The following is a 25,119-nucleotide window of genomic DNA, read 5'->3' as shown; positions in this document are numbered from 1 at the left end:
AGATGAGTTCAAGGACCTCCGCTTACATAGTAGAAAGGCCTTGAGACAGGGCTGACTTGGCGATGGATTGCTAATCGCGGAGCATAACCTAATCACCTATTGATCTCAACTCAATAACCAGGGAGATCATCATGCGAGAATCTTATCACAGCCATATAGACGGCACGCTATGTCCGTCACCCCTGTCGTCGCCTACGCTCGAGTCACGACGGTATTCCAACGGCCGAAGCTTAGCAAGCCCCGTTCCCAAATTCGAGTCAATCTGCCAGCAGTTCTTTACGGTTTCCGTTTCTGGACCCTAGATCGGCACTAAGTTTACACCCTTTTGGACGGAAGCCTCAGACATTTCTCACCGTCACCTCTGTCCCATCCACTTCGAAGGGCCTGGACCCTGAGATCATCCCCCCTTGACGGGTAGATTCTCAAATCAAACACTCAACTGGGGTTGCACGCGGGTACAGCAACTCATCCTCTGTGATCAGCGGCGCCTTCTCTATCCAAAAAGGCCTTTTCCCAGAACACCAGCATCCTGAGATCCAAAAGTCAAGCTGGACCTGGAGCTAACTAGTTAGTCTAGTCTGCCTTCCACAAAGAGACGCATGATCGAGTTTCGAAGGTTACGGGAAAATGCTCAAAGTGGAACTGTTCGAGGCGAAAAGAAGTTCATCCCCTTACCGCTAGTTGTTCCCAAGAAACATGGCGTCCCGATTTCCAGCTTCTAACGTCAGTCAGTTTAGCCAAGGTCCAGAGGCCTGGTGCCACGAGAGGGCCGCCGCCTCACCTGCCCAGGACTAGCTTCATCGCAGCAAGGCGGACCCTTGAAAATCTGGCTTTAGCATCTAAAACGCGAGGGGCACAGGGCACGAGACAAGACAGAACAGACAACAGAGCATTGTAACATGACCGGGATTACCTGGATAGTCTTTCCCTTTAGGTTTCGTCCGGTATATGGGTTTTCCAACAAACCTGCACGTATCCCCCCCACGTGGAGATTGAATTTCGACTCAGCACATGGCATATACCGACTGACAACTGACAACCGCATTTCGAGAAGTTCCCAGTGCCTGGTACTGCCCAAGGCGTACTTGTCTACTATGCGACTTCAATGACGTACAACGGACCGTTCTAGATTCATCAGGCTGTGCTTCAGCCGCGGACAACGCATAAGTCAAAGTGTTCTAGACATTAATTATGACATCGTCGACTCGAGTTGAACTTTGTGTATGGACAGTTCGCGTGATGTATCAGTTGTGGTTCAGTTCCCTGTCGTAGAAGAGTCGAGGCTTGTCGATCATGCAACAAGTGTCGTCTTTCTAAATACGGTATGCGGAATGGATGCACTTTTAATTGATGACATGCCCAATGTAGCAAAATGGGGTGTGATATTGAAACGGCATGTCCTCACTCCCGACTGGTTGGGTGCGTCTCATAATGGTTGCTACCCTGATCTCCCGACGTTCTCCAACGGCACGAGTTGCCAACGGATGTTTTGTTCCTGTCATTCAAAGCAGGGTCCTTCAGCGTTGCCAATTTCCGCTTTATTTCGAATTCATTATACTTGGCTAGTTAGATGGCAGAAAAGTTGGTCTCCTAAGTCTAAGGGTACAAGAATAAATAGCCTAAGAACTATCTAAGTAGCATAAGCTGACCTGCTAATTTCGTATCGCATGCTTCCAGCAGCCAATTTTTCTGGTACCCTAAGGCTTGGGTCTTAGTTGCGTAAAGGCTGTGTTTGTATTACGATATCATGATCAATCATGTTCATCTCGATCTGAAAGAGGCTATCTCAGACCATCAAGTCCAGACCACCTGGTCCTTGTCAAAGCTTCACTGACTCCGTATAGGGAAAAAGCCTGTTACAAGCACATCACCACCAAATCTTGAACACCAACATCACGATCATCTTCAGATCTATCAACCTAAGAGACCTGGTCCTTGTACACCGCCAAAGAATCAGTTCATTCCTGTGAGCCTAATGTCAATGTCCATATTTCTGATAAACTCGAAAACAAAGATCAGGCTTCACCGGTAGAGTAATCAGTTGGCCATATCACTTGTTTGTTGTTTACACATACATACGTTGAGAAATACCTGTTTTTTATCGTACTTGAGGGCTGAGCAATTCTCCCTATGCGGCGTGGTTTGTTCCTGTGAAGCATGTAGTTATCTGTGGTGCTTCGTTAGCGTGATACACGACTCGAGGTCTCGAAACTCGCACGGTAGTCCATGCGCCCGAACGGCATCAATTATAGCTTCCGCATAAGTTGTGGAACTCGTCGAGGGATGTTGGTAAGACTGGGGGAGCTGATGGGTTGGGAAAACACCACGACTAACTGGTAGCGATTGACTAACATAACGGTATGGAATGCTCTAATCATAAAATATTGCTGTAACTGGAGAGAAGATATAACAATTCCCTTTCAGGACTGCTTCCAAGGAAAACAATCAACTTGTCACAAGGAGGCCTGGGCTCAGATGACTGGTGTTAGTGCTCGTTAGCTGTCAAATTCCTTGATGGTCTAATTATAATCACAACCGCCGAGCGTTACGACAATCGTCCTGAGTCAAAATCTAACAACGGACCATTTCGTCCCTTAGTCAAGCCGGATATATGTAAAACACCACTAATTGGCATCTACTTGAGTCAACGGCATAAGCCATGGCAATTGCCTTCCTCGACTAATAAGGGCAACAGAAATGTTAACACCTAAGCTTTAGGATGTACTCTTGTATCCTAAAGATCCAGCCTTAGGTTAGGTAGTATAAATGAGCTTACTAATTTCATCTCTTATGCTGTTAATGGCCTGGTTTCCTATTCCATATAACTCTATAGTTCTTCGGTCTTGAACCTCGTCCGATGTTTCAACATCTCCTGATTTCCCCAAATTCCTCGGCCTCGATGGAAATAACTTGTTTTAAATTGGTCTCAGCTGACACTTCACGAGGTCATGTCTCAGATCTCAATGAAGCGGCCGCTCCGGTGCGAAGGCACCTATGGCTTTGAGGCTTGAGGGGAGAGAAAGGTCAATGATCCAGGTGATGCAATTCGAGACAGATTTCCATATTATTGTTTACTGTTTACCATGAACAAGGTATGCGGTTTCAAAAGCCACCGTCTGCTGGGCACGCAAGGGCGTCTTTTCGATAAACCCGAACGAGCATGAGATACCATCACGTGGTCAAGGGTAGGCCAGGCAGATCACAAGACGAGATCACAATTACAGATAGAATCTTGTGTAGCTTCATATGATTGTTTCCGCTATTGGTACAAATTGCTATCCTTACAACTCCACTCCCGCTGTTATAACCCAACCCATCTATGAACGAACCAGGCTCTGTTGCGAACCCAGGAGGCGTACCAACAGCAGAGACGATATGAAGATGAATGAATAAAAGAACGCCCCTTGCCGCAGTTTTCTCACTTCCAGAGCTTTCCGAGAGACACTTCCTTGTCGTCGTGCTTGTTGAGAATCTTTGCTGTAGCAAGCTCAAAGTCCTCTTGTGTGACATGCACTCTTCGCTCACGTAGAGCGTACATGCCGGCTTCTGTGCACACACCCTTGAGCTCGGCACCAGAGCATCCATTCATCTTCTCGGCAATCTTGGTAAGGTTGATACCACGGGTCAAGTTCATCTTTCGGCTGTGAATACGAAGAATATCCGCTCGGGCCTCAACACTAGGCGGGGGGAACTCGATCTTTCGGTCGATACGTCCTGGTCGCAAGAGAGCGGGATCGAGAATATCGAGACGATTGGTGGCCATGATGACCTTGATGTTCTTAGTAGGCTCAAAACCATCAAGCTGGTTCAGCAACTCCAGCATGGTTCGCTGCACTTCGGAATCTCCACCCGAGGAGCCCTCCACTCGCGAGGAACCAATACTGTCGATTTCATCCATGAAAATGATCGATGGGGCGTGTTCTCGAGCCATCACGAAGAGCTCTCGCACCATTCGACTACCCTCACCGATATACTTCTGCACCAGCTCAGAACCTGACACTCGGATGAATTTACAGGCAGTGTGGTGGGCAACAGCTCTTGCGAGTAGTGTCTTTCCTGTACCGGGAGGACCGTATAGCAAAACACCCTTTGGCTGTGCGATACCAAGAGACTCAAAGAGCTCAGGGTGCTTGAGACCCAGTTCGATAACTTCCTTGATTTCCTTGATCTGCTGGTCTAGACCACCAATCATGTCGTATGTGCTGTCGGGAACCTTCTCCACCATCATGAGAGAGACGAGGGGATCGACGGACGAAGGTAGCATCTTTTCGAGTTTGTAGCTATCAGACAGTAGAGTAACTCGCTTTCCGGGGGTGAGTTTGGCGACATCGACGCTATCCGACACATCGACAACTATTGAACTGTGAGTATACGTCTTTTTGATTCTTTGGTGACAGGTTTATCGTACCATATTTGCCTTCTGGGTGTACCTTGACGAGAATCTTCTTGGTGCTCATGACCTTGACGACCTCACCAACATAGGATCCAGGCTGTTGCAACAGACCCAGCTCTTCTCTCAACAATCGTACTCGGGAGTTGTAGTCGTTTCTCTGGGCTTCAAGACGACGAAGCGCGGCTTGACCCTTGAGGATCTCGAGCTTCATCGCCTCGATCTTGTTGTGGTAGTACTCGTCGAGCGCCATCTTGGCGTAGCTCCCTTGACGTCAGGGAAACGAGCTGCTAAATGTGGTTCGGAAGGTAAAGGTCGAAAGATTTGCAGGAATTGCTCAGTTTGCGAATTGAAGACGGAGCAGGGGATTGCGATGGGGTCGTGTATTGAGAATGTTGTCGATGTTGGTATGCGATGTGGTTGAAGCTCGATGACAAGGCTACAGCTTGTCTCGTAATCCTCCAAAGGCGAGTGAAAGCACAGACCAACCAAGGTCGGAGCTGCCCAGAGTCCAGCCCGGCGTTATGTTGAGCCGTCGTCCGGGCGATGACAGGTGTAGGGTAAGCTGAATCTCATGGGGTTCTGACGGCTGACCACCCAAGGCTTGGTTACTCCACTATCGGCGAGCTCTCTGCCGCGCTGCCCCCACTGAGACATGCTAGACCGCTTCAGTATGCATAAGGTTATGGATCGAAGATTCGTGAAGCTGACGAGAGCTTTTGTTGTGCATGGAGAGACATTGTTCACAGCACGTCAGCTACCGTGGAGCCTTTTGATACCCATATTCCATGACTCCTCATGACTCGTCATATCTTAGAAAAGCGACAATACTCTCTTACCCCTCTGTTTATCAAGCATCAAAGTCGTGCAAAGAGCCGCCCGATGGCACCAACCAAGACCCTGAGGATGCAGAATGACGTTAGTCCATTGGACAAGGGTGAACACGCGCGAGGTGCGGCAAGACACACTAATCTGTCATGGGGAAAGTTGGCTGATCACGAGCAACGAGCTTGGTTATTGTGGATCAGATAAGTAGCCTAGACTAGGAAGATTCATATTTGAATTCGATGCGATGTCGATTGCCTACTTGAACTAGCAGCATTATACATATCGTGTATGTACATGAGTAATATATTGAGTTGGATACAGTACTCAAAAGTTTCTCTACGCCCAAAAGTCCCGACGACTTTTTTTTTGCTTGGGTCCATTCCTTTTTACTTACAAAGTACCTACCCAACCTCGTCAGAAGTGTTTGTTTTGGTAATCACCTTGCCGTGATCACATTTCCTCCTTCTTCCAAGGAATCTCTAGTGGATGTTACCTTTGGAAAGCTCTGTGCAGCTCGAGTAACACCAGCCATACCTTTGTACTCTCTCGGATACGCCGTCGGTCTCCAACCGTCGTCTTTGTTTTCTCCTTTCTGCCCAAGGTAGTAGAGAGATATAGAGACTCGACTCGGCTGAGTTTATCTCAGACCCAACGATCCCCATCTCGCATCATCGCGATTTGCAGCCGCTCAGGCCGCTTCCATCATCGCAACGCATTGATTGTACGACTTTCTAAGCACTGCATCGTGACATTGGCATGCTCGTCATTCCCAGTTTCTTCAACTGTCCAGTTACTTCGAGAACAGAGACGGGGCCATTTTGCGACTGATCGCATTATTGTACTCGAGTCTTCTCCATTGTTTTTCTTTTTTGTTTATTCATTTTACGACAAACATCGAGTTTCTTGTGACAGAGTCGTGTATTCTTGACTGTTGATTGCAGTTACTCCTCCACTATGGATCCCCCAAGACGAGAGAACTCGTCGCCTGGGCGCCATCTTGGCGAGTCCTCGTCCGGCACTGCATCTCCCGCAGACACGCGTCACCAGCCTGCTCAGGCCGAATCTGCCGTATCTCCTGTTACTTATGGTGAAAACTTGCCTGAGAATCTCCAGTCGACAGACACAGTGCGCCCTAGAACAGAGGGTTATGGTAGGTTTCATGCCCATGTTGGCGAATTGACCAGGGTTAATTCTGTTTACTTTTAGGTTCGATAAGCGGCCCAGCTGGTTCTGCCCAACAATCAAAAGAAACGTCCCAAGAGCGCGGCTTAGTTCGCCCAGCCCAGTCCTCACGTCCTTCTCGAGGCCCCCAGAGAATGCGATCTGCTACTCGATTGCGAAAACCTCCAATGCCTCGACGACCCTCCTCAAATACCCCTTATCGCGGCGGAATCTTCTCCGTCGACGACGAAGTTCATGAAGTAGAAGCAGATGCTGCTGAGCGTCAGCAATCCTACCGTCGCAGACCAGCACTCCCGACCCAACTTTCCCGCGTTCAATCGCGTCCAGACGACGACGACGATGACAATGACCGAAGCGACCAGCCCACCGAGACTCCCACTGAAACCCCGCAGGAGGATGAGGAAGAGACTCCCCTCGACGATCACGATGATTCGGATAGTGATGTCAGTGAGGCAGAGAGCTTCACCCTAAAGGATAGGCAGCAGGCCATCAATCAGACTCACCCCTTCGGTATTCGAGTGTGGAAACCCGCCTTATACAAGAAGGATCGTTCGATTCAAAAGTTCGCCCAAGCAGATATTCACTCTGCCCCAGGAGGTCGCGTTAACAGCTGGCTTCTTACCTTTAATCTGCTTTGGACGCTCCTATTCGGTTGGTGGTTGGCTATGTTACCAGCCCTTGGTGCCATTGTATGCCTGCTTTTTGCTGCTGCTCCTAGCGGGAGAGAGTATGGCAGGGTTCTCTGGGGTCTTGCTGGGTATATCTTCTATCCCTTTGGTAAGTTTGTCCGCCTGGAAAAGGATGAGACCTACATGCACGAGGACCAAGACGAGGGACGCAGTATCTCGGAATACGAACAATGGCAAAGTGGCGACATCGAACATGGGCGACTATTCTTTGGACCTGATAGCGAACACAACCGCTCAATTGTGGGACGGTCGAGAAGAAGCATCGACTCAGAGCCCAGTGAGACCCAAAGTCTTCTGGGCCGAGGCCGACGTGGTGAGCATGTTGAAACCGACATGTCTCATCAGCACAAGAGACGACTTTTTGGTCGTGGCGAGTGGAATGTTGGCCGTGTCATCTTTTTCGTCTTCTTCTACTGCCTCATCTCGCCCTCGCTTCTATTCGTGTCTGCCATCTGTTGGTTCTTGGTCTTCTGGATCCCCATGGGCAAAACCACATTTCTGCTCTTCGACCACCTTCGACGACATCCTCTGGCTTTGTCCTTCGAGAGTGATATAAGATACATTCGCGAGGATGGTGGCCCGAGCTCGTCTGTTCTCCTCTGCACATACCGTGCTGTTGGATCAAGATACTGGAAGTACACAGTTGATGGAACCAACATCTTCCTCATCAACCTGATGGTAGTTGTTATCTTTGTCATCTTTGACTGGCTTGTGATTGAGGGTGTTTTCCATGTCGAGGGCTTCATCACGTCTCCCGCCTTTCTCTTCTGCGCCGGCCTCCTCTCTATCATTCCTCTTGCCTACTTTATCGGCCAAGCTGTTGCTTCTATTTCGGCACAGTCGTCAATGGGTGTGGGCGCTGCCATCAATGCCTTCTTCGCAACTGTTGTGGAAGTGTTCCTTTACTGTGTTGCTCTTAGCCAGGGCAAAGGTCAACTCGTCGAGGGCAGTATCGTCGGCAGTATTTTCGCCGGTATCCTATTCTTGCCTGGAATTTCCATGTGCTTTGGTGCTATCAAACGAAAGACGCAGCGCTTCAATGCGCGGTCTGCGGGTGTAACATCCACAATGTTGCTCTTCGCAATTGTCGGAGCTTTTGGTCCAACCCTGTTTTACCAGATTTACGGAACCCACGAGCTCAACTGTATGGACTGTGAAGACTACAACACTGGTGAGAACAGTAGGGACTGCCGCCGTTGCTACTTCAGCCAGTCTCCTTCGCTTAACGACAGATTTTATCTGGAGGCGGTGCGTCCTTACTGCTACATGGCAGCGACCACGCTGTTCTTCTCGTACCTGATCGGTTTATGGTTCACTCTTCGAACGCATGCTGCCGTCATTTGGAACGCCGAGGTTGATGAGAAGCGACACGAAGACCACATGCATTCTTCGAGCCTCCGAACTTCTCAAGTTCACGGCCATGCCCATGCCCACACTCACAATCCGACAACTGCTGAGACCAGTGGTGCCGATGTTCGTGACTCTCAACTTTACAAGCGCATTCTGGGTCAGTCTCTGAAGCAATCTGGGTTTGGAGAAGAACTCTCCCGCCCAAACTCTACCACTGGGCAGTCGGCTGGCGCCAACGGCTCAGCTTCTACCCTTCATGTCGTGCCCCCCAAGTCTAGTGGTGGCGAGCCATCGCACTCCGCTCTTCATGTCCCAGGCCTCAGCGATGCCGACAACAAGATGCTTGTGCGTGAGGTCGCCGAGATTGCCGCCACAGCTGCTACCATTGCTTCGCGTGAACGAATGACAAGAAAGCCTTCAGCTATGCCCGCTAATCACGGAGCAGGCGCTCGTCCTACGCCGAGCCGTCAGCATACCCATGGCGATGTTGCTGAGACTGAGGGACCTGCCACTGAGGCTCACCAAGCACATGGCGGGCATGATGCCCCCAACTGGAGTCGCGCCAAGAGTTCCATCATCCTTCTTGGGGCAACTGTTCTGTATGCGATCATTGCCGAAATCCTAGTTGACACTGTAGATGTTGTCTTGGAAAGCTTCGCGATTGATCAAAAGTTCCTCGGTATCACCTTGTTTGCTCTTGTGCCCAACACAACTGAATTTCTGGTAAGGATGCCTCTCGATTGCCTCGAATTAATATGCTAACCACACATAGAACGCCATCTCCTTCGCCATGAACGGAAATATTGCGCTGTCCATGGAGATTGGTTCAGCTTACGCTCTGCAAGTGTGCCTTCTTCAAATTCCTGCCCTCGTGTTCTACTCGGCCTTCTGGCCTGGAGTGCCTGAAGGTGGTGATCCGGCACTATACACCTTCTCACTCCTGTTCCCCCAATGGGACCTTGTCATGACCGTTCTCTGCGTGTTCTTACTGAGTTATATGTATGGTGAAGGAAAGAGTAACTACTTCAAGGGAAGCATTCTCATGTTGACCTACTTGGTTGTCATCATCGGCTACTACTTTAGTGGCTATTCGTCTGATGCTATGGGCATGCAGCGTTTTGATGTCATGGGAGCCGATGGAAACTACCAGAACTACAAGACGATCGGAAGATCGCGAAAGGGGGCGGCGTTTCCAGCTTAATTGTTGATTGATGAGAAAGGGGGTTGAGTTGAAGATTGTCAGAATAATGCATTTACGTGAGTTGTTAATACCGGACATACACTACATCATACATATAACATTGGGGGAGTCTGTTGCATGAGAACCTGTATTATATATCGGGTTTACATTATTGAGAGGGATGGCTGTTTTTGTACGGATTCACGACCTATCAGCATTGGAGTGGTTATAATGATACTTTGTTGAGAGGTCAATCATTTCAAGGTGTTAATCATCATTCATTGCCTCAATGTTACAAGATAGCTCTTAGGGCCTTGCAGGCATGTGTTTCAAGAGTCTGCTTAAGTATCATAAAATGAGTCACTGTTTTCACCTCTCATGCTTTCAGCCAAGTTTATTAATGTCCCAAGGACAAATATGTGTGATTGTTATGGACAAAGGCCTCTAATGAGAACCAGATGCTAAAGTATAGTATGTACAGAGAATGTGTAGAGATGCCAATCCCAACTCAGGCAAGCCAAGTCGACAACATCTAAGCCATGCCGAAACCAGCGGAGGTCATGACGCTCTTGGCGCTGTTGTAGTCAGAGGCAGAAGCAATGGTCTTGCCCTTGAAGTTGTTAAGGAAACCAGTGCTGGTACCGCCGAGAGCTCCAGAGCTGCCAAAGCCGTTGACCTGGCAGTTTCGGCCGAGAGCAGCAGCACAAGCACTGCCACCGTTGGGAACACCGAAAAGTTGGCCCTGGATACCCTTGGAGTTGACGGGGTACTTGACATTCTGGAAGATGTTACCCTCAACGAGAGCAGAACCGGAGTCAATCTCGAAAGCGTGGTCAGGGACATCGTGGAAGAAGTTGTTGACGGCGTGGAGGAGAGTGTTACCGGCGACCTTGGGGCCACGGCCAGAGACACGGTAAACGTAGTTGTTCTTGAAGGTGACCAGGTCGTTGGAGCCGGCAAAGTAGAGACCCCAGTAGTGGTAGGTGTTGCAGCTGGCGGACCAGTTGGTGGTGCCGTCGATCTTGCTGTTGGAGATGGTGACACGGTTGCAGGCCTTGTTACCGAGGACAATGTGCTGACGGCCGATGAGAGAGGTGGTAACGTGGTCGATCCAGACGTTGTCGGTGTCGTCAAGAGTGATGGCATCACCACCCCAGACGAGCTGAGGGTTAAGCTCAGTGATGTGAACGTTCTGGATGATGACGTTCTTGGCTCCGACAATGCGGAGACCCTTTCCACGGATGACACCCTTGCTGCCAACACCGATCAGGGACTTGTTGGAGCCAACCGTAATGCCCAGAACACCGGCCTTGTCGTACTTGACGTTGACCTTGGGGGCGTTGGGCTGGTAGTTGGTGCACCAGCCGTTCTGGTTGATGGCGAGCTGGCACTGGGAGCCGGTTCCCCAAGGAGCGCAGCCAGTCTCTGAGGCGGTGCCCTCGGTGCCGATGAAGTTGATGGTGCGGTCAAGCATAATACGGCGAGGCTGAGAGTCGCCGAGGTAGCTGATGAGCTCCTGGGCGTTCTTGGGGTAGACGGCGGCGGCACTGCCACCACCGGTTGTGCTGGAAGCAAAACCCTCGGCCTTGGTAGGGAGAGCGGCAAAGGCCGAAGGAAGGAGAGCGGCGACCGCGAAGAGGGTCTTGAAGAGAGAAGGCATCTTGAAGTTGTGACTAAAGTAGGAGTATGTGTGTATGTAATAGAATAGAGAACCAGAGACCCAGCTACTGGTATATATATATAAGAAAGAGAGGATGGATAGATAGAACAAGACAAGTCGAAAGAGGGAGGATATTGTGAGGCTCATATAAACATCTCCGTGTAAGCTAGACGAGACTATCTGACTGACTATTTGCACAGCACCGGGACTATGTAGGGGGGTCCCATGCCAAAGGAGGAAGCTATGGACTCATGCAGGATAGCTTCATCCCTTGGCAAACGGCACTTCGGCGTGGAAAGAGATTGATCATTCACTCATCGTAGCCTTATCCGATGTATTCAGAGTGATTCTCGGGCAAAGATACTGAAAAGAGTCACGGACCATTGACGGACGCCGTTACCATATTGGGCAATGCCGGGATTCCTGATTCGTGGGATCTCTTTTGTATCCACGGCCGAATGTTTCGCACGAGTGGGTTATCAGTAGAGAGACGCCCCCTTGCCAATATAAGGGAAATCACTTTCTACTATTTGTAGTTAAAGGTGGATAAGATGCTATTCCTTACCACTTTCTGGAACACAATATCGAAATGATTTTCATGAATATCCGCGTATTCCCATCGGTACATGTTCTCCGAAACCCGATGAGATGGTTTGCTCTACGCCAAGGATCATTCAACATCTGATTAACATGGAGACCAATTCCCCCACCAACTACTATTCTAGTTGTGACATTCTAGCTTGGTCTACCACGTTGCTATCAAGAATTTGTGTGGAGAATCGAGCTGTCAAATGTTACCCATACATACTACCACCATAGCTAATCCATTAGCGGATATAAAGCACTTAAAAACCGGGATATGTAAAATGAACGTCCTTGGCTATTTGCTTACAACTTACCAGGTTTTGGAGTTGAGCCTGTTAGTCTATGTATATACATATAGTGAGGGGAGAGAAGGTTAGAAAATCAGGTGAAAGGGGTAGTCTTCAAAGCGGCACAATACGAGGTGCAGATGATGAGCAGTGACTTACCTTTTAGAGCCTGGCTTGTGATCTGAGCTGCATTCTTAAACATGACTAGACAGCAAGCTAGTTTGGTTTCCATTTTTGGCCTCCGCAGCACTGATACTTTGTTGGAGATCTCTTTGACCAGTTGTTCTTTGTCGCCATAAAAAGAGCCGGCTTTGATTGCGACTGAGTTGGTTGTCTTGATCCAAGATTTGCTTTGTTGTGTGAAACTTTAAGTCATTGTGATAGTTATCAAAGACTACAAGTAGTTAGTAACTATTAGGCATGGATAACTTGTTTAGAATATTCAATAGGTATATAGAGCATTTGTAATAAACTATAACAAGTTCAGTCAAGATTGACAAATTACACAACATAAGAATCAGCATCATACAAACAAAACTTGAACAACAGTATGGCAATCACACGAGACCAAACCAGAAAGACCAACAATCCTTCAGCAAGAGGCATCATCAAGAAAAGCGCCACTAAAACCAAAACTCTCGCTTTAAGACAACGAAAGACACTCGACGGAGAAACTAAATCTCAAAAGTGTTTCCTGCCCTTCCTACCCGCAGAACTTCTAGAGATGATAATCAACCAAGACTGCTTAGAGACCGAAGACCACTGGAATCTCCGCCGCGTATCATCCCGTATATTCCACATGACTGCAAACACCATCTTCAAGGGTGGAGAGTTTCGCATGTTCCGTTACGCCCTCAGACATGCAGACATAGACATTATGAACAGATGCAAAGAGCTGAACCCACCACCAACAGACATCACATGGGCTTACGAGGCCTACAGAATCGAGGTGCTTAAGGGGGATAGTCTCAATCTCCGGGATCCGCCCCCACAATCCGAAGATAGTCTACCCCAGGGCCCAGGCTATTTCCTCCTCGAGGGCTTCAAGTCGAAACATTTCTCGGCGGACCAATACATCAAAGCGGCTGGGTGGCTCATGGATAATGGCTTCAAGGTCTTTAATCCTGCCGAAGAGAGTATTTGGAATGCCGGCTTGAACGGATACTTCATCTCGTACAGGCTGCTCGATGTATTGACAACAGCAAGTAGTAAGAAGGAACAGGACGACATCTGCCGCATCATTGAGTTTCTTCGTGCCAAGGGTTACGAGTTCCTATTGCGCAGTCGTGTTGAAGACACCGGCCATTACAGAACCCCAGCAGAGACGCTTCTCCATGACAACTCTTTCGGAGCGTTTCGTCGCTGCTACGATAGGCCTTCCTTGATGTTGGTCATGATGAAGTCTGGATGTCCACCCTCTGTTCTTGAGCTTTACCTTGAGCAGCTCGAGGAAGATGGCATGTGCCTAAAAGGCCTTGCGACGCGGCGCCACGAGGAGAAACAGAATGGGAACCTACATCGATTCTCCCGTACTGAAGTCGCTCAGCTCATCGACGTCTATCTTGATGAGGTTTTCGGCCTCTGGACCTGGTGGTGGGAAACGCCCGATCAGATGGGCGACACTCTCGAGGCCAAGATAGAGCTGCTGATCCAGTATCAAGGTATCGATGGGGAGGAAGAGAAGTTGCTCAACGACATTCTCACAGCGTTACGTCGAATAGAGGTCAAGATCATGAAGCTAGGGGGTCTCGACTACGAACGCGATGCCTCCTGGTGCTGGACCGAGCTAATCATGTCTGTCACTGATATCAACAGGAAGAGGAATCGTGCGTTGGATCAGTATGATGAGTACATGACCTATTCAAAGCCGTGGAAGTGCTTACACGAGTTCTTCCACACCATCCACTGGTGATGGCACAGCAAGACATATTTGCAAGGCAAAGCACCGATCGTAAATAGAGGTAGCTTTAGAATGCGAGGTAGAGTCGATGAAAAACTGGATTTTTGCAAGCGAAAAAGATAGATGGGATACAGGTTAAGGAGCGGACCGACAGAGCTGCCCTAACAACTCGAGTTAAATAAGGTAGTAAACAAAGATTTTGAACTCGAAAAAATTGTCGTTTTTGACACATCAGCTCGCATTGTTCCATTAGTCAAAAGCCATCTGTCATTGTACCGGAAATTGCATATAGATCAATGCATTACCTTGCTATACTAAACAACCATGTTCACGTGTTGGAATTGATATGCTTTCAGGCCCTCTGCTTCGACATCTGGGAAGCCTTGAAATACCAATGCCATGGTCGTGAGGAGTGAACATATAGATATTGGTCAAAATTAAGTAGCAAGTAGAGCTGGAGTGTGGCAATGCAACTTGCAGAACCAATCATCCACAGCATACACCATAACCTAGGATCAGGCGGCAGACATAAGCTCAGGTATATCTTTCCAGCACATTGAGTCTGAAGTAGGTTGTCGAAAAGAACGGATACTTGTGTTGGGCATGCTGTCTAAACATAGACCAGAACAACGAGAAGCACGGGAATCTTCCTTTCTTATCTACCCATGTTCAGACCTGAGCTGTGAAAGTATTGGTCCGAGACACGCACGTACCAGACGAACACAAGACTAAGCAGCAGAAGACCTTTGTTGAGGTTGGTCGTGAGCAATCCAGAGCCAACTGAACAATAGTTATTGTCCAAATACCACAACTCCATGTAAGCAGTCTCCATCAGTATAAAAAAGCCTTACTGAGAGTCCTCTGGTAACTCAACAGAATTCGAGCCAAAACAACTCTCACGCCAAAAAAACAACTTACATCGCAACGACTCACATCGTAACAGCACACCAAACAGAATAACACCACAACAACCGACGTCATGTCTCTCCAACAGTCTAACAACCAGTCTCGTCCTGTGCAGACTAGCATGCTGGCCATGCTTCTCACAGAGACCATATTGAACATCATTGGCGCAATCAACGACAACCCCGACGGTTACCAGACAGCAGAAAGCCTCGATCATCTAAGCCAGACATGTTCTCACCTGTACGACCTCGCCCGACCTTTTTTCTTCCGTGCTAACGATTTCAAACAGTTCTACCTGTCTGTCCATGTGGCCAATATCGCCATGATGGATCGCTGCGAGTATTACAACGCAGCGCCCATCGACACAATGTGGCGTTACCTTCCTCTGAGTCCGTTGCAAGCTCCTCGGCTGCAGACAACTGTGGACCTTCTCCTGAGTGGCGTGGACGAGGACATTGGCTCCTCGGAAGATGAGCACCAACCGAGAATTCGCGATAAGAAGCGTTACAAGATCTTCAACGCTCTAGAATGGCTTCTCAAGAGAGGCGCCAATGGCGAAACCGCCAAATGGGTCGGACTCAACACCGGGCGTGACAAAGTCATGAAGCCGCTCGGCCACATGAGTACGAATCTGCTGGATCAGATGCAACGAGGTATCAGCAAGCGCGCCATGGAAGTCATCTTCAGTATGATCAAGTTGTTGAGCAGCCACGGGTTTCCTAACCCAACTCGCGCTGACACATTCTTTCTCTTTGGGTCTCTGGTAGATAAATTACGGTGGCACGGCGATAACCCGCGTGACTACTTTCTCATGTCACCACTGAATACAGCGCTCAAGTCCCATGTGATTCCTTCTGTTCTGGAACTCATGTTGAGCGAGCATGCTGATCGGGGCATCAAGCTGAGGGATTGGTACGACGAGTGTCCAGCCAGCCTTGCCAGGCTTGCAACACGAGAGTATCTCTCAGGTATATCGTCGATCCAATGGAGCGAATTCACCTCCATCGACAAGCTCATGGACATCCTCCACGCTGATCTGCACAAAGAATACACTAGGTGGGAAGAAAACTACTTTGGTGAGGTCGCAGACATTTTCAAGGTCAAGCTCAAGCTGATGATCGAGTACGAAATGATCGACGCCTCAGAGGAGGCTCTTCTCAAAAGCATCGAAGCAGCTCTCTACTCCATCGCTGCAGATGGCATGCAGGCAGGTCATTATGACAAAGAGTACTTCAAAACGTCTTGGGAGAAACTCGGCGACGCTGTAAGGCCATTCGCTACCGATGTCAACCTGGTAGTGGATCCTGAGACGCAGCTTATAAGCAGTATACACCGCGTCCACAGATTCTACGTTCACCCGGAGTGGAATCCGTGGGAGTCGTGGTTCCGGCGACAAGACAGAACTCGACATGAACGATGGCTGTCTGGAGACCTAGAAGAGGGAGAGGTGCGCCCTAGGCACAACCTATTCGGTCATTCCATGGAGTATGGCCGTGCCGCTAGTCTTGGGGTTCCAGAGTGGCACACGGTCAGTATGGACGAGTGGTACGCTTCCTTCCCGCGCTCTGGATAAGTTCAAGTGACTTGTCTGGGTATGTAGGAGGTAGGTAGTCAGTCGTATGTATGAGTATTCGCCGTTCAGGGAATGGGTTGGTATTTCCAAGCGCTGGTCGCTTGAGGGTATTGGATTGGTCTTTTTAGTATATGGGAAATTGACTTTTGATTTGATCAGATGATTTATTGAAGCCATGATGATATTGAAGTTTCGAGATTTAGTGAATGTGTAGAAGTAAGGTTTGTACTAACTAAAAGCAGGTCCCTCATTGTCGATAAACATTCGAGAGCAGTCGAGTCAAAATAGATCGAATGAATAATCGGTATTTTGCAGGCATGATCTGCTCGCTTATTTTAGCAGGCTTGAGCCACTATAATCACCGTCCGCTTACGGGAGGGCGGGAACCAAATAAGAGGCCTAGTGAAGATTAATGACAGAGGACTAAGGCAGAGAGAATGAGGGGTTCTTCCATGCTGCCCTTGATATGGAACTCTCTAGCTTTCTCGCTCTTAATAGTTAGTTCGACATCTTATTTTGGGTGATCAAAGATAAACTCGGCCTCCTCACAATCCGTTCCTTTTATTTATTTATTTATTTTTCTTACTCCATTAATCAAGCAAAGAGGGGGAATGAATAGATCAACCTCCACTCTTTCAACATCACCAAACATCCTCAGTACAAAGAGAGAGAAAGAGCCTAACTATTAACTGCGCCGTACCAACCAACTCTACTACAACCACGTAACGGTAACTTGGCTGTTGGGTCACGGATGGATGGATGGATGGATATCAACCATGACGAACCAACAAGACACCCCCACAGCTCTAACTCCTACTGCGTCCACTCCTCGTACTTCTCTTGTTCCCCCCGCTCAGCCTGATTCAACTTCAGCTTCAGTCCCAGCTTCCGCTTCCACTTCCGCTTCTGCTTCTCCATCTTCCCCCACGCCTCAAGCTGAACTCATCCCCGCAGAGGACCCCGGAGTATGTCATACCTTGCCCACAACCACCAACCAACCAACAAGCACAGAATTTGTAGAGTCCATTTTGTTTTATTCATAATTGCCTTTGATATGTTTATTTGTTAACACTTTGTCTTTTTTCGTATTTTGTAGGATAACGTCGATCATGATAACTTTGACATTGACTCGGCCCTTGGGTCAGACGCGTGAGTTCTTTGCTATTCCGCTTCATATACATATACTCATCGTCTGTCTTCAGTGCCAGTTTTCTATATCCCGAATCAATAGCAGCAAGTATCCTCGAATATAGAACCATCCAAGGCCGTACCTATCACAGTGACCGGCATGATGCCGATTACTATGCTCCCAATGACGAGCAGCAGCTCCAATCTGTCGATATCACCCATCACTACCTCACCATCCTACTCGACAACAAGCTCTTTTTAGCTCCCATATCACCTCACGTCCAGACAGTTCTAGACGTCGGTACAGGATCCGGCATATGGGCAATGCAAGTCTCCCATCCCGTCTCTTTCATCTACTAACCAGTTATTCCAGAGATTTCGCAGACGCACATCCCAGTGCCCAAGTCGTCGGCTCGGACCTCTCGCCCTGCCAGCCAGAATGGGTCCCTCCAAACGTACGCTTCGAGATCGCAGATGCCTCTCTCGAGTGGCCCTGGAAAGATGACTACTTCGATTTTGTCCACGTACGCTACCTGTTTGGCTCCATTCGAGACTGGCCAGCACTCTTCCGCGAAGCATACCGTTGTTGCGCGCCTGGAGGATGGGTTCAATCATGCGAAGCCGACATCCATTTCTACTCCGACGACGGGACAACCGACAACGAACCCGCCCTCAAGACGTGGAATGATCTGTACGAGAGCGGTGGACTCGAGACAGGAAGACCATTCTTTCTCCAGAGAGAGGCAATACAAGAGCGGAGTATCACAGAGGCTGGCTTCACCGACGTCAGAATATTTGACTATAAAGTAAGTACGACATCGCGCCGTTCTAGGCAGCGCTAATTCCAACAACAGCTACCTGTTGGCGGCTGGCCAAATAATCGCAAACTCGCCGAGACGGGCGAGTATGTCAGGTTGACCATGGAGAATGATCTTGAGGGTATGTTTCCATCACTTGAGGTCCTTCCTTGCTTGCAGATTCTGACGAGCCTTGAACAACAGGGTACACATTTTACACTTGGCATCATGTCCTCAACTGGTCCCGGGAAGAGTACACGCAGTTCGTTGCTTCGATGCTCAAAGCGCTGTCTAACCGCAGATTGCATGGGTATATGATGGTGCGATACGTATATGGTCGGAAGCCATAGATGGATAGCAATAAGCGTTGGCGACATCGAATACAAATAATAAATCTGAATGTCTGGGATAATCGTGTATCGCATCGCAAGGCTTTGGACCGCGGTCGATCGAGTAGGACGACTGTCGGGTTCTATTCTTTGGATCAAGGGATCGAGGCGCATCGGAGTCCATCTTCAAGATTATCACTATCAACGATGAGCTTCGCCGACATACATCAGCCTCTGCCACATACCGTGCATGATGTATCGCACGACCCGTACCTCGACGGACGTCAAGATTCTCATATCACTCGGCAATCAGAGTTATTAGGAGTAGCTTCTTCCTCACAACCAGGGCAAGCCCCAGACAGTAATGAAAAAGAGAAAAAAGAAACACGCCTGTCAGACGTCCATCAACACCCACCCTGAACGCGCGCCCGAAGGCAAGACCGCAGCCAGGGTCGAGATCATCAAGAGGGAAAACAACTCTCTATACAGCAGGAGCCTAAAAGGCAACTACCGCCATCCTTGCGGACAGATCGAGAGGACCAAAAGGTATTCACTCTAGGGTGTCGAGGATATACACTCATCAACCAGGGTGGGATCTGTGGCTCTTTTAGGGAACCAAGAGAAGGTCGAATACTATAGAAATGATTCTCTGAAGTATTGTCGACATGAAGAAGAAAAGAAAAAAATTCTAAAAGCTCGGAGGGAAGCTCTATATTTATAGGCAGTATGTGGGGCTTCCAATCACTCTCAGCTCACCGCCTAAAAGTTGGGCGGCAGAATAATTTGGAGCCGCACCGTGGGAAAAAATGAAATAGTGGGGCTTTCGCATTTTGGCAGGTGCGCTTGGGCAAAGGCGCCGAGAAGAGCGACTCCACTATCAACGACTTCATCCAAGCAGCGTCAGAAGAAATCCTTTCACTGTGGATTGTGTAACCTCTTTTTTTCTTCACTGACCATTTTGCTTCACTTTCGCAGTGGGCCATTGGCTAGCGGTCTGCTTTGCGCCGAGATTACATGCCAAGTGCCGGAGCAAAATGTAACTACACGAATCGTTTGCTCCGAATCATGAGTAAAGGCTCCGAGCTAGATTGTCGAGACTGTTATTGAGATGTGGCTGGTGACGGATGTCGGGTGTTCTCTATAGAAGAGTTGTGCACGGTATTACTCTGTCATGCATGTGTCATGATGCTGAATGTGCACTTTGCTACTTGCATGAGGTGTCATGATGTGTATCCTGCCAATGGCCAGTCTCACATATCGTATGACGCTTTCATTGACTACGTTCTCAATCGTTCTAAACGTAAGATTACCGGGCTTGAGTTTGAAACTTAGTATCTTCTAGTGTTAAATCACTGCTCTGAAATTATTCAGTCTTCTTGTCCTGGAAAACTCTGTGATGCTGTTAAGCACAATCCTAATGGTCCTACCCTGCAGTAGACAGTGCCATCTACCATTGCCTCATTTGACAATCAAATACTTCGGCATGATCAGAAGATGTGAACCATGATTTCTAGACAGGTTATCTTAAATGCAATATATCCTAATCGATCAAAGAGCTGCCGCTTTCGAATTGCAGAAACATCACCAAATATTCAAGACTAAAGACTGGCTTCCCTCTCTCTGTACAAAGCCTCCCTCTCAATCCATCCTCGAACCTCACCCCCAACCAACCCATCGAGACTCCCCTGTCCACTCTTAATGATATCTCTCACCCGCGAACTACTGACATCTTCATCTCCCTCTCGTCCCTCAACCATCTCAACTCTGTCAACCCAAGTCTCATCACCTCCAACATCTTCCACTCTCTCTTTGGTCAACCATGCCCTCTGCTCCTTGACCCCTCCCCACGTCTCATCTGGCCTCGTAGTGACTCTCACCTTGCAGCTCTCAAAAAACGGACGCAGTGCGTTCTGGATTCCCTCATTGTAGTATTTTGGATTAAAAATGCGAACTATCGTGTCAAAGCCTGCCAGGAAGGTCTGCGTGGGCTGCTCCCCAGTTTCAGCAGCATAAAATCCAGACTCCGCTATCGCTTTCGCCTTGTCGTGGAAGAAAGGCATTGTAGTAACAGCGACATCGATCTCGACTCCTTCATCGAGCAACTCCCGTCCCATAGCCTCCATCATGCTCAACCTGATGGGAAAACTCGCCGGCTTCGGCGCTTTATCAGCGTTGTTGACTGAGAGCAGTAGCATCAATCTCTCCTGGCCCTCGGATTTCAGAGCAGTACGTGCCATACTGGCGTGCGCCAGCGTCGGCGGATTGAAGCTCGAGTCTAGGACTATGAGATGCCGGACTGAGCGGCCAGGACGGCGCGGCGCGGGGACATTGGAGGTGTGGGGTAGAGTGCACAGAACACGAAAGGCATCTGAGGATGACTGGAAGGAGGTGAGGGCTCGAGAAAATGACGAGACAAGAGTTTTTGGGTCTATTGAAGGCATGTCGGATGGTGTTGAGTTTTTGTTGCTCATCATGTGTTGGTGAAGTTCAGAGAGGTACTTGTGATGGACATGGATTAACGTAGTACTAGAGAGATGACTTGGCGGGTTACAGAAAAGTTGGCCTCCAAGCTTTAGGATACGAAAATAAACAACCCAAGAGTTTGGCCTAAGCACCATGAACCGACTCACTAATTTCGTCTTTTTATGATTCTGGTCAACTTTTCTAATATCCTGGAGATGACATGAGGAGACGTGGGGCTGGCTTAGTACTGACAAGGGAGCAGAGTCACACAACACCGGGATATAAGAACACATATTTGACCGTATAAAACCATTGGTTATTTCTTGATTGTATATAATAAAGCCCAGCGCAATAAGACAAGGCCGAGACCATATAATAAACCCAAACTCCTCTAGACACCATGCATCTCACGCCCGCGGCTTTATTCATTATGTTTACTCGGCACTCTGCCCATCCATGACTCCTCGCGAGAACCATTCTGCCAATGTACTAAAGCGATCCTCGCTGTTTTCCAGATCGCTCTTGAACAGATCGTGCTTACCAGCTCTCTCACGCTGTCCTTCTCGCATCTTGCGGATTATGTCATTCTCGGGCGCGCACTTGGGACACTCCGAATCACCCTCGTTGCCTCCATTTCGCACGCAACGTTGATGGAAGCTGTGCTTGCATAGGAAGTGAACAGCAGGTAAATCTAGCCGCTGACTGCAGTCGGAACACCATGTTGCCTGGAATACAGCTGGCTTGGATCCCAAGTCGGCAAGCTCCTCGCGACGCTTTTCCGTATCTCCCCGAAGTGTGTTGATTCGGCTTCGGTTAGAGGCAATTTCCTTGCGCTCCCTTGTAATCGTTTCGTGCAGGTATGGTTTGATCATGCCCATGGTAGCGACACCACCACCCGACGATTGTCCCACAAGAGTCTGGATAACTTGCAAAGGTGCCATGAGTCCATCCTTGTCAATCTTGTTTAGAACGCTGGCTAGCTCATCTGGCCCAGCCTCCTCTAGCACTTTCGGATCTGAGGTGAGGTATGCCAGTGCAGCCGGGTATAACTGCGGCTCCTCGGGGCCGTATTTTCTGAGAGCTTTCATGGCACCTCGGGTGTCCTTGGCTGATGTGTAAGATCTGAAAATGTCGAAAAGAAGCTTTGCCTGCTCCTTGACAAGGACTGTTCCGTCCTGAAAGTCGGCAAGATGCGATAGAAGCAATACGTTTGAGCTTTCCATGGGTACATGTTCGCCTTCAATAAGCTTCTTGGCCTTTGCCTCCCATTCCTCCTTGTGATGCTGACCCTTCTTCTCGTTGGCCTTGTACAAGTACATCTCAAAAAGAGTAGTGTACAAATCTGTCCTGTCGCTCGACTTGAGGTGCTTCTCCTCAAGGCATGCTTCGAGAAAAACGATGAACTCATCAGGATGGTCGATGAATGAAGAAAATGCTGTTCTTGGTGGAGGCGGGGTGTATTTAGGTGCAGGGATATCGTCGTTGTCTACAACAATGGTGCTGTCGCTCACTACAGCCCGTGTATTCCCAATAGTACCAGGAGATGCTACTGAAGAAGTATTCATATAAGGCAGGGGAAGAAGATTAGAAAGGTTCTGAACAGCACTGGCGGCTCCGGCTGCAAACCCGCCACTAGCAGGTGTGTCGATGTCATGCGGCACAGTTAAAGTTCGTCGGGGTCTGTAGTTGCCGGTATAATAGTCCACGAATAGCTTTGTGGCATCTTGGGGACAGTTCTCGATCAACACTCGTGCGTACTTTTGTAAACAAGGGTACGCCTACATTGTTAGCAGATATTCCGTTCGGAGACTGATTCATACATACAATATCGGGATCTTGACGCCAGACGTAATCGAGCGCTTCGGCATAGTTCTTGGAGTCTTCTATCAAGATGTCTACCACCAGATCAGTCTCACCATGCTTCTTGGCTAGGTATGCTGCCTGTTCATAATATCCACCCTGACGACACATGGCGATTGCTGTATCAAGGTCGAACTTGAGGTCGCCAGGAGACTTGATGAATTTCTCAAGCTTGTTGATATCCTTGAGCTTCGCATAGCAGTTCAGGAGAAGAGTGGTATGATCAGCGGTTGCTTTTCGGTGGTCATGAAGCTGCTCCAAATATTGAATAAGGTTATGAATTCGTTGTGTATCAAGGTACTGACAAAGTTAGCATTGGTTACATATAGCAATGCATTATTTACCTTGCGAATGACTTGTGATGGCTCGGTCGTATCGATTGCTCGAATGTACTGAACCATAGCCCCGTCATAATCAGCTTTCTGATATAGGTGATCACCGAATCGGCGGTAAATAAGGCTTTGCTGTTCATTATCCATCCCAGACTTTTGCGCAAGCTCGATAGCCAGGGGAAACATGTTCCTCTGGTACAACATTTCCAGCCGTTGCTGCAAGCTCTTCTCATGATATCGATAAACCTGAAAATGTTAGTGTGAGCCAAAATTTCAATCAAAACGAACTTACCTTGCCATCTTGAAGGATCGTGTAAAAGTCACCCCAGATATCAACAAAATGCCCCACTGGAGACATCAACGTCTCAGTATGACCAATAACTCGAAGGTCCATATCCAGCAGCACAAAAGATGACGCATTGAACAGAGAATTGGCAGTCGTACTACCAAACCGCCGTCTCATAGCCTCGGAGTCTTTTGCCGTACTGCTTGCTGGCGGACAAGCAACCGCAACGTATTCATGGTAGACATCAATCTTGCTCTTGGGCGACTCATATGCCTTAGGGGGCCCTCGGCCTTCCTGAGTATAGGTATAGATGGCATCGTCCCGCGCAATGATAACACCGTCAGTGTTTTGGTCACGCGTCATGCAACCCACTGCACATCCGGCATCCTCAACGGTCTTGGGCGGCATCCCATGTCCCTTCTTCGAGAGGCCTAGCTTCAAAATCCTTGAGGTTGTGGATATAAATAAGGTGGTGAGCTTCTGCGTCTCATCCCATGCTAATTCAACACCCGTGACTGGCTCTTCTGATTCGAAAACGATGCGCTGCTTTGTGCCGAGGTCGTGGACTAATTCGCCCCGAATTATGGTGACGGCACCGTTCGTAAATCCCACCGCGATCTGTGTAAGATCATCCGTAGCCGCGAACGCCGATATCTTCTAGTGATCAGTTTTTGTATCATGATAAAACCCTTAAGCGTCTTACAGGAAATTGTCGTCGGTTGTTGTTGATCATCACCGTGCTTAGACATGTCGGTGTGTTGGTTTTCTTGACAAGCTTATCAAGCGCCCACACTTTGAGAACAGGCTCACTACTCATATCCTCCTGTTATCATCATCAGTATATCTGCCGCTCGATCGAACAGTAAACAAGCCGTACCGCAACTGTCAACAAGAGACTCGTTCGTTCAACCTGGCGCATATGCGTGATGCTCCCAGCCTCGTAAGCCTGGAAGCGCTTGGCGACCTTCCATGACTTGTTTATTATGCTGACGTATCCATCGAATGATCCAAGGAAGAGGCTATCGGAGCCTGCGCAAACGCTCGAGATCTCGTTGCCTTCGAAGAGCTGTCGGGTTTCGTCTTCGGCGAGCGTGATTTGGGCGACATCGAAGAAGTCAAACGACTTCCACTATAATTGAGTGTTAGCATGCTGAGAACTTGTATACGCCCCAGTAGATGAGGCTTGTCTGCAAAAGACAAAAGGGCCGTTCTTACTGAAATGGCCATCTTGAAGCATCTGAGAATGTCGGGTCTTGAATTGGGGAAGATCCATAGGCTGGGGCGCGATGACGATGGTGGGACATTTGAGCTAGGGAGCTACAGTGGAAGCTTGCCTAGCGCCACAGTGGCTGTTACTGCTACATATATGATCAAACATAGTCATTTTATGCTAT

The 25,119-nt window shown here is 48.7% G+C and overlaps 8 protein-coding genes across 8 annotated transcripts; 4 read left to right on the top strand and 4 right to left on the bottom strand.

The window, feature by feature from the left end:
- Positions 1-3,418: 3,418 nt before the first annotated feature.
- EDB82DRAFT_471658 (P-loop containing nucleoside triphosphate hydrolase protein) lies at positions 3,419-4,643 on the bottom strand (the record flags this gene model as incomplete). Its single annotated transcript, XM_025729977.1, has 2 exons — positions 3,419-4,353; positions 4,409-4,643. The coding sequence occupies 2 exons, from the start codon at positions 4,641-4,643 to the stop codon at positions 3,419-3,421; spliced, it is 1,170 nt and encodes a 389-aa protein (XP_025589148.1).
- A 1,242-nt stretch (positions 4,644-5,885) lies between these two features.
- On the top strand, positions 5,886-9,998 carry EDB82DRAFT_62715 (Sodium/calcium exchanger protein-domain-containing protein). The gene is made up of 3 exons (XM_025729978.2): positions 5,886-6,368; positions 6,425-9,162; positions 9,212-9,998. Exons 1-3 carry the CDS (start codon positions 6,173-6,175, stop codon positions 9,638-9,640), a joined length of 3,363 nt encoding a protein of 1,120 aa, XP_025589149.1. The 5' UTR covers positions 5,886-6,172; the 3' UTR covers positions 9,641-9,998.
- A 52-nt stretch (positions 9,999-10,050) lies between these two features.
- Positions 10,051-11,289, bottom strand: EDB82DRAFT_488299 (pectin lyase fold/virulence factor). Its single transcript, XM_025729979.2, has one exon. The coding sequence runs from the start codon at positions 11,277-11,279 to the stop codon at positions 10,152-10,154; it is 1,128 nt and encodes a 375-aa protein (XP_025589150.1). The 5' UTR covers positions 11,280-11,289; the 3' UTR covers positions 10,051-10,151.
- Positions 11,290-12,701: 1,412 nt separating this feature from the next.
- On the top strand, positions 12,702-14,063 carry EDB82DRAFT_571845 (uncharacterized protein; the record flags this gene model as incomplete). The annotated part of the gene is made up of 1 exon (XM_025729980.1): positions 12,702-14,063. The coding sequence occupies one exon, from the start codon at positions 12,702-12,704 to the stop codon at positions 14,061-14,063; it is 1,362 nt and encodes a 453-aa protein (XP_025589151.1).
- Positions 14,064-14,611: 548 nt separating this feature from the next.
- Positions 14,612-16,955, top strand: EDB82DRAFT_488296 (uncharacterized protein). Its single transcript, XM_025729981.2, has one exon. It carries the CDS (start codon positions 15,031-15,033, stop codon positions 16,528-16,530), a length of 1,500 nt encoding a protein of 499 aa, XP_025589152.1. The 5' UTR covers positions 14,612-15,030; the 3' UTR covers positions 16,531-16,955.
- A 14-nt stretch (positions 16,956-16,969) lies between these two features.
- EDB82DRAFT_488287 (S-adenosyl-L-methionine-dependent methyltransferase) lies at positions 16,970-19,171 on the top strand. The gene is made up of 6 exons (XM_065608329.1): positions 16,970-17,495; positions 17,627-17,679; positions 17,733-17,984; positions 18,032-18,464; positions 18,513-18,597; positions 18,660-19,171. Exons 1-6 carry the CDS (start codon positions 17,286-17,288, stop codon positions 18,803-18,805), a joined length of 1,179 nt encoding a protein of 392 aa, XP_065465686.1. The 5' UTR covers positions 16,970-17,285; the 3' UTR covers positions 18,806-19,171.
- Positions 19,172-20,164: 993 nt separating this feature from the next.
- Positions 20,165-21,478, bottom strand: EDB82DRAFT_488285 (uncharacterized protein). Its single transcript, XM_025729983.2, has one exon. It carries the CDS (start codon positions 21,400-21,402, stop codon positions 20,383-20,385), a length of 1,020 nt encoding a protein of 339 aa, XP_025589154.2. The 5' UTR covers positions 21,403-21,478; the 3' UTR covers positions 20,165-20,382.
- Positions 21,479-21,544: 66 nt separating this feature from the next.
- Positions 21,545-25,097, bottom strand: EDB82DRAFT_488284 (uncharacterized protein). Its single transcript, XM_025729984.2, has 7 exons — positions 24,941-25,097; positions 24,603-24,854; positions 24,429-24,548; positions 23,732-24,379; positions 23,452-23,685; positions 23,072-23,407; positions 21,545-23,025 (listed from the first exon to the last, which is right to left on the bottom strand). Exons 1-7 carry the CDS (start codon positions 24,950-24,952, stop codon positions 21,682-21,684), a joined length of 2,946 nt encoding a protein of 981 aa, XP_025589155.1. The 5' UTR covers positions 24,953-25,097; the 3' UTR covers positions 21,545-21,681.
- Between the last annotated feature and the right edge of the window lie 22 nt (positions 25,098-25,119).

The sequence above is a fragment of the Fusarium venenatum genome, assembly GCF_020744135.1.
Source record: "Fusarium venenatum strain MPI-CAGE-CH-0201 chromosome Unknown EDB82scaffold_1, whole genome shotgun sequence".
Lineage (NCBI taxonomy): Eukaryota > Fungi > Ascomycota > Sordariomycetes > Hypocreales > Nectriaceae > Fusarium > Fusarium venenatum.
The sequence above is the reverse complement of the archived record's forward strand: the minus strand, read 5'-3'. Positions and strand labels throughout refer to the sequence as shown.

Bases quoted from the DNA above. Each gene is read 5' to 3' on its own strand.
- EDB82DRAFT_62715 (XM_025729978.2), top strand. From the start codon at position 6,173: ATGGATCCCCCAAGACGAGAGAACTCGTCGCCTGGGCGCCATCTTGGC. The intron at 6,369-6,424 runs GTAGGTTTCATG...GTTTACTTTTAG, and splicing joins CCCTAGAACAGAGGGTTATG to GTTCGATAAGCGGCCCAGCT. The intron at 9,163-9,211 runs GTAAGGATGCCT...AACCACACATAG, and splicing joins CCAACACAACTGAATTTCTG to AACGCCATCTCCTTCGCCAT.
- EDB82DRAFT_488299 (XM_025729979.2), bottom strand. From the start codon at position 11,279: ATGCCTTCTCTCTTCAAGACCCTCTTCGCGGTCGCCGCTCTCCTTCCT.
- EDB82DRAFT_488296 (XM_025729981.2), top strand. From the start codon at position 15,031: ATGTCTCTCCAACAGTCTAACAACCAGTCTCGTCCTGTGCAGACTAGC.
- EDB82DRAFT_488287 (XM_065608329.1), top strand. From the start codon at position 17,286: ATGGATGGATGGATATCAACCATGACGAACCAACAAGACACCCCCACA. The intron at 17,985-18,031 runs GCAAGTCTCCCA...CAGTTATTCCAG, and splicing joins GGATCCGGCATATGGGCAAT to AGATTTCGCAGACGCACATC. The intron at 18,465-18,512 runs GTAAGTACGACA...TTCCAACAACAG, and splicing joins TCAGAATATTTGACTATAAA to CTACCTGTTGGCGGCTGGCC.
- EDB82DRAFT_488285 (XM_025729983.2), bottom strand. From the start codon at position 21,402: ATGGTGCTTAGGCCAAACTCTTGGGTTGTTTATTTTCGTATCCTAAAG.
- EDB82DRAFT_488284 (XM_025729984.2), bottom strand. The intron at 23,686-23,731 runs GTAAGTTCGTTT...TAACATTTTCAG, and splicing joins CGATCCTTCAAGATGGCAAG to GTTTATCGATATCATGAGAA. The intron at 23,026-23,071 runs GTATGTATGAAT...CTAACAATGTAG, and splicing joins GGCGTCAAGATCCCGATATT to GCGTACCCTTGTTTACAAAA.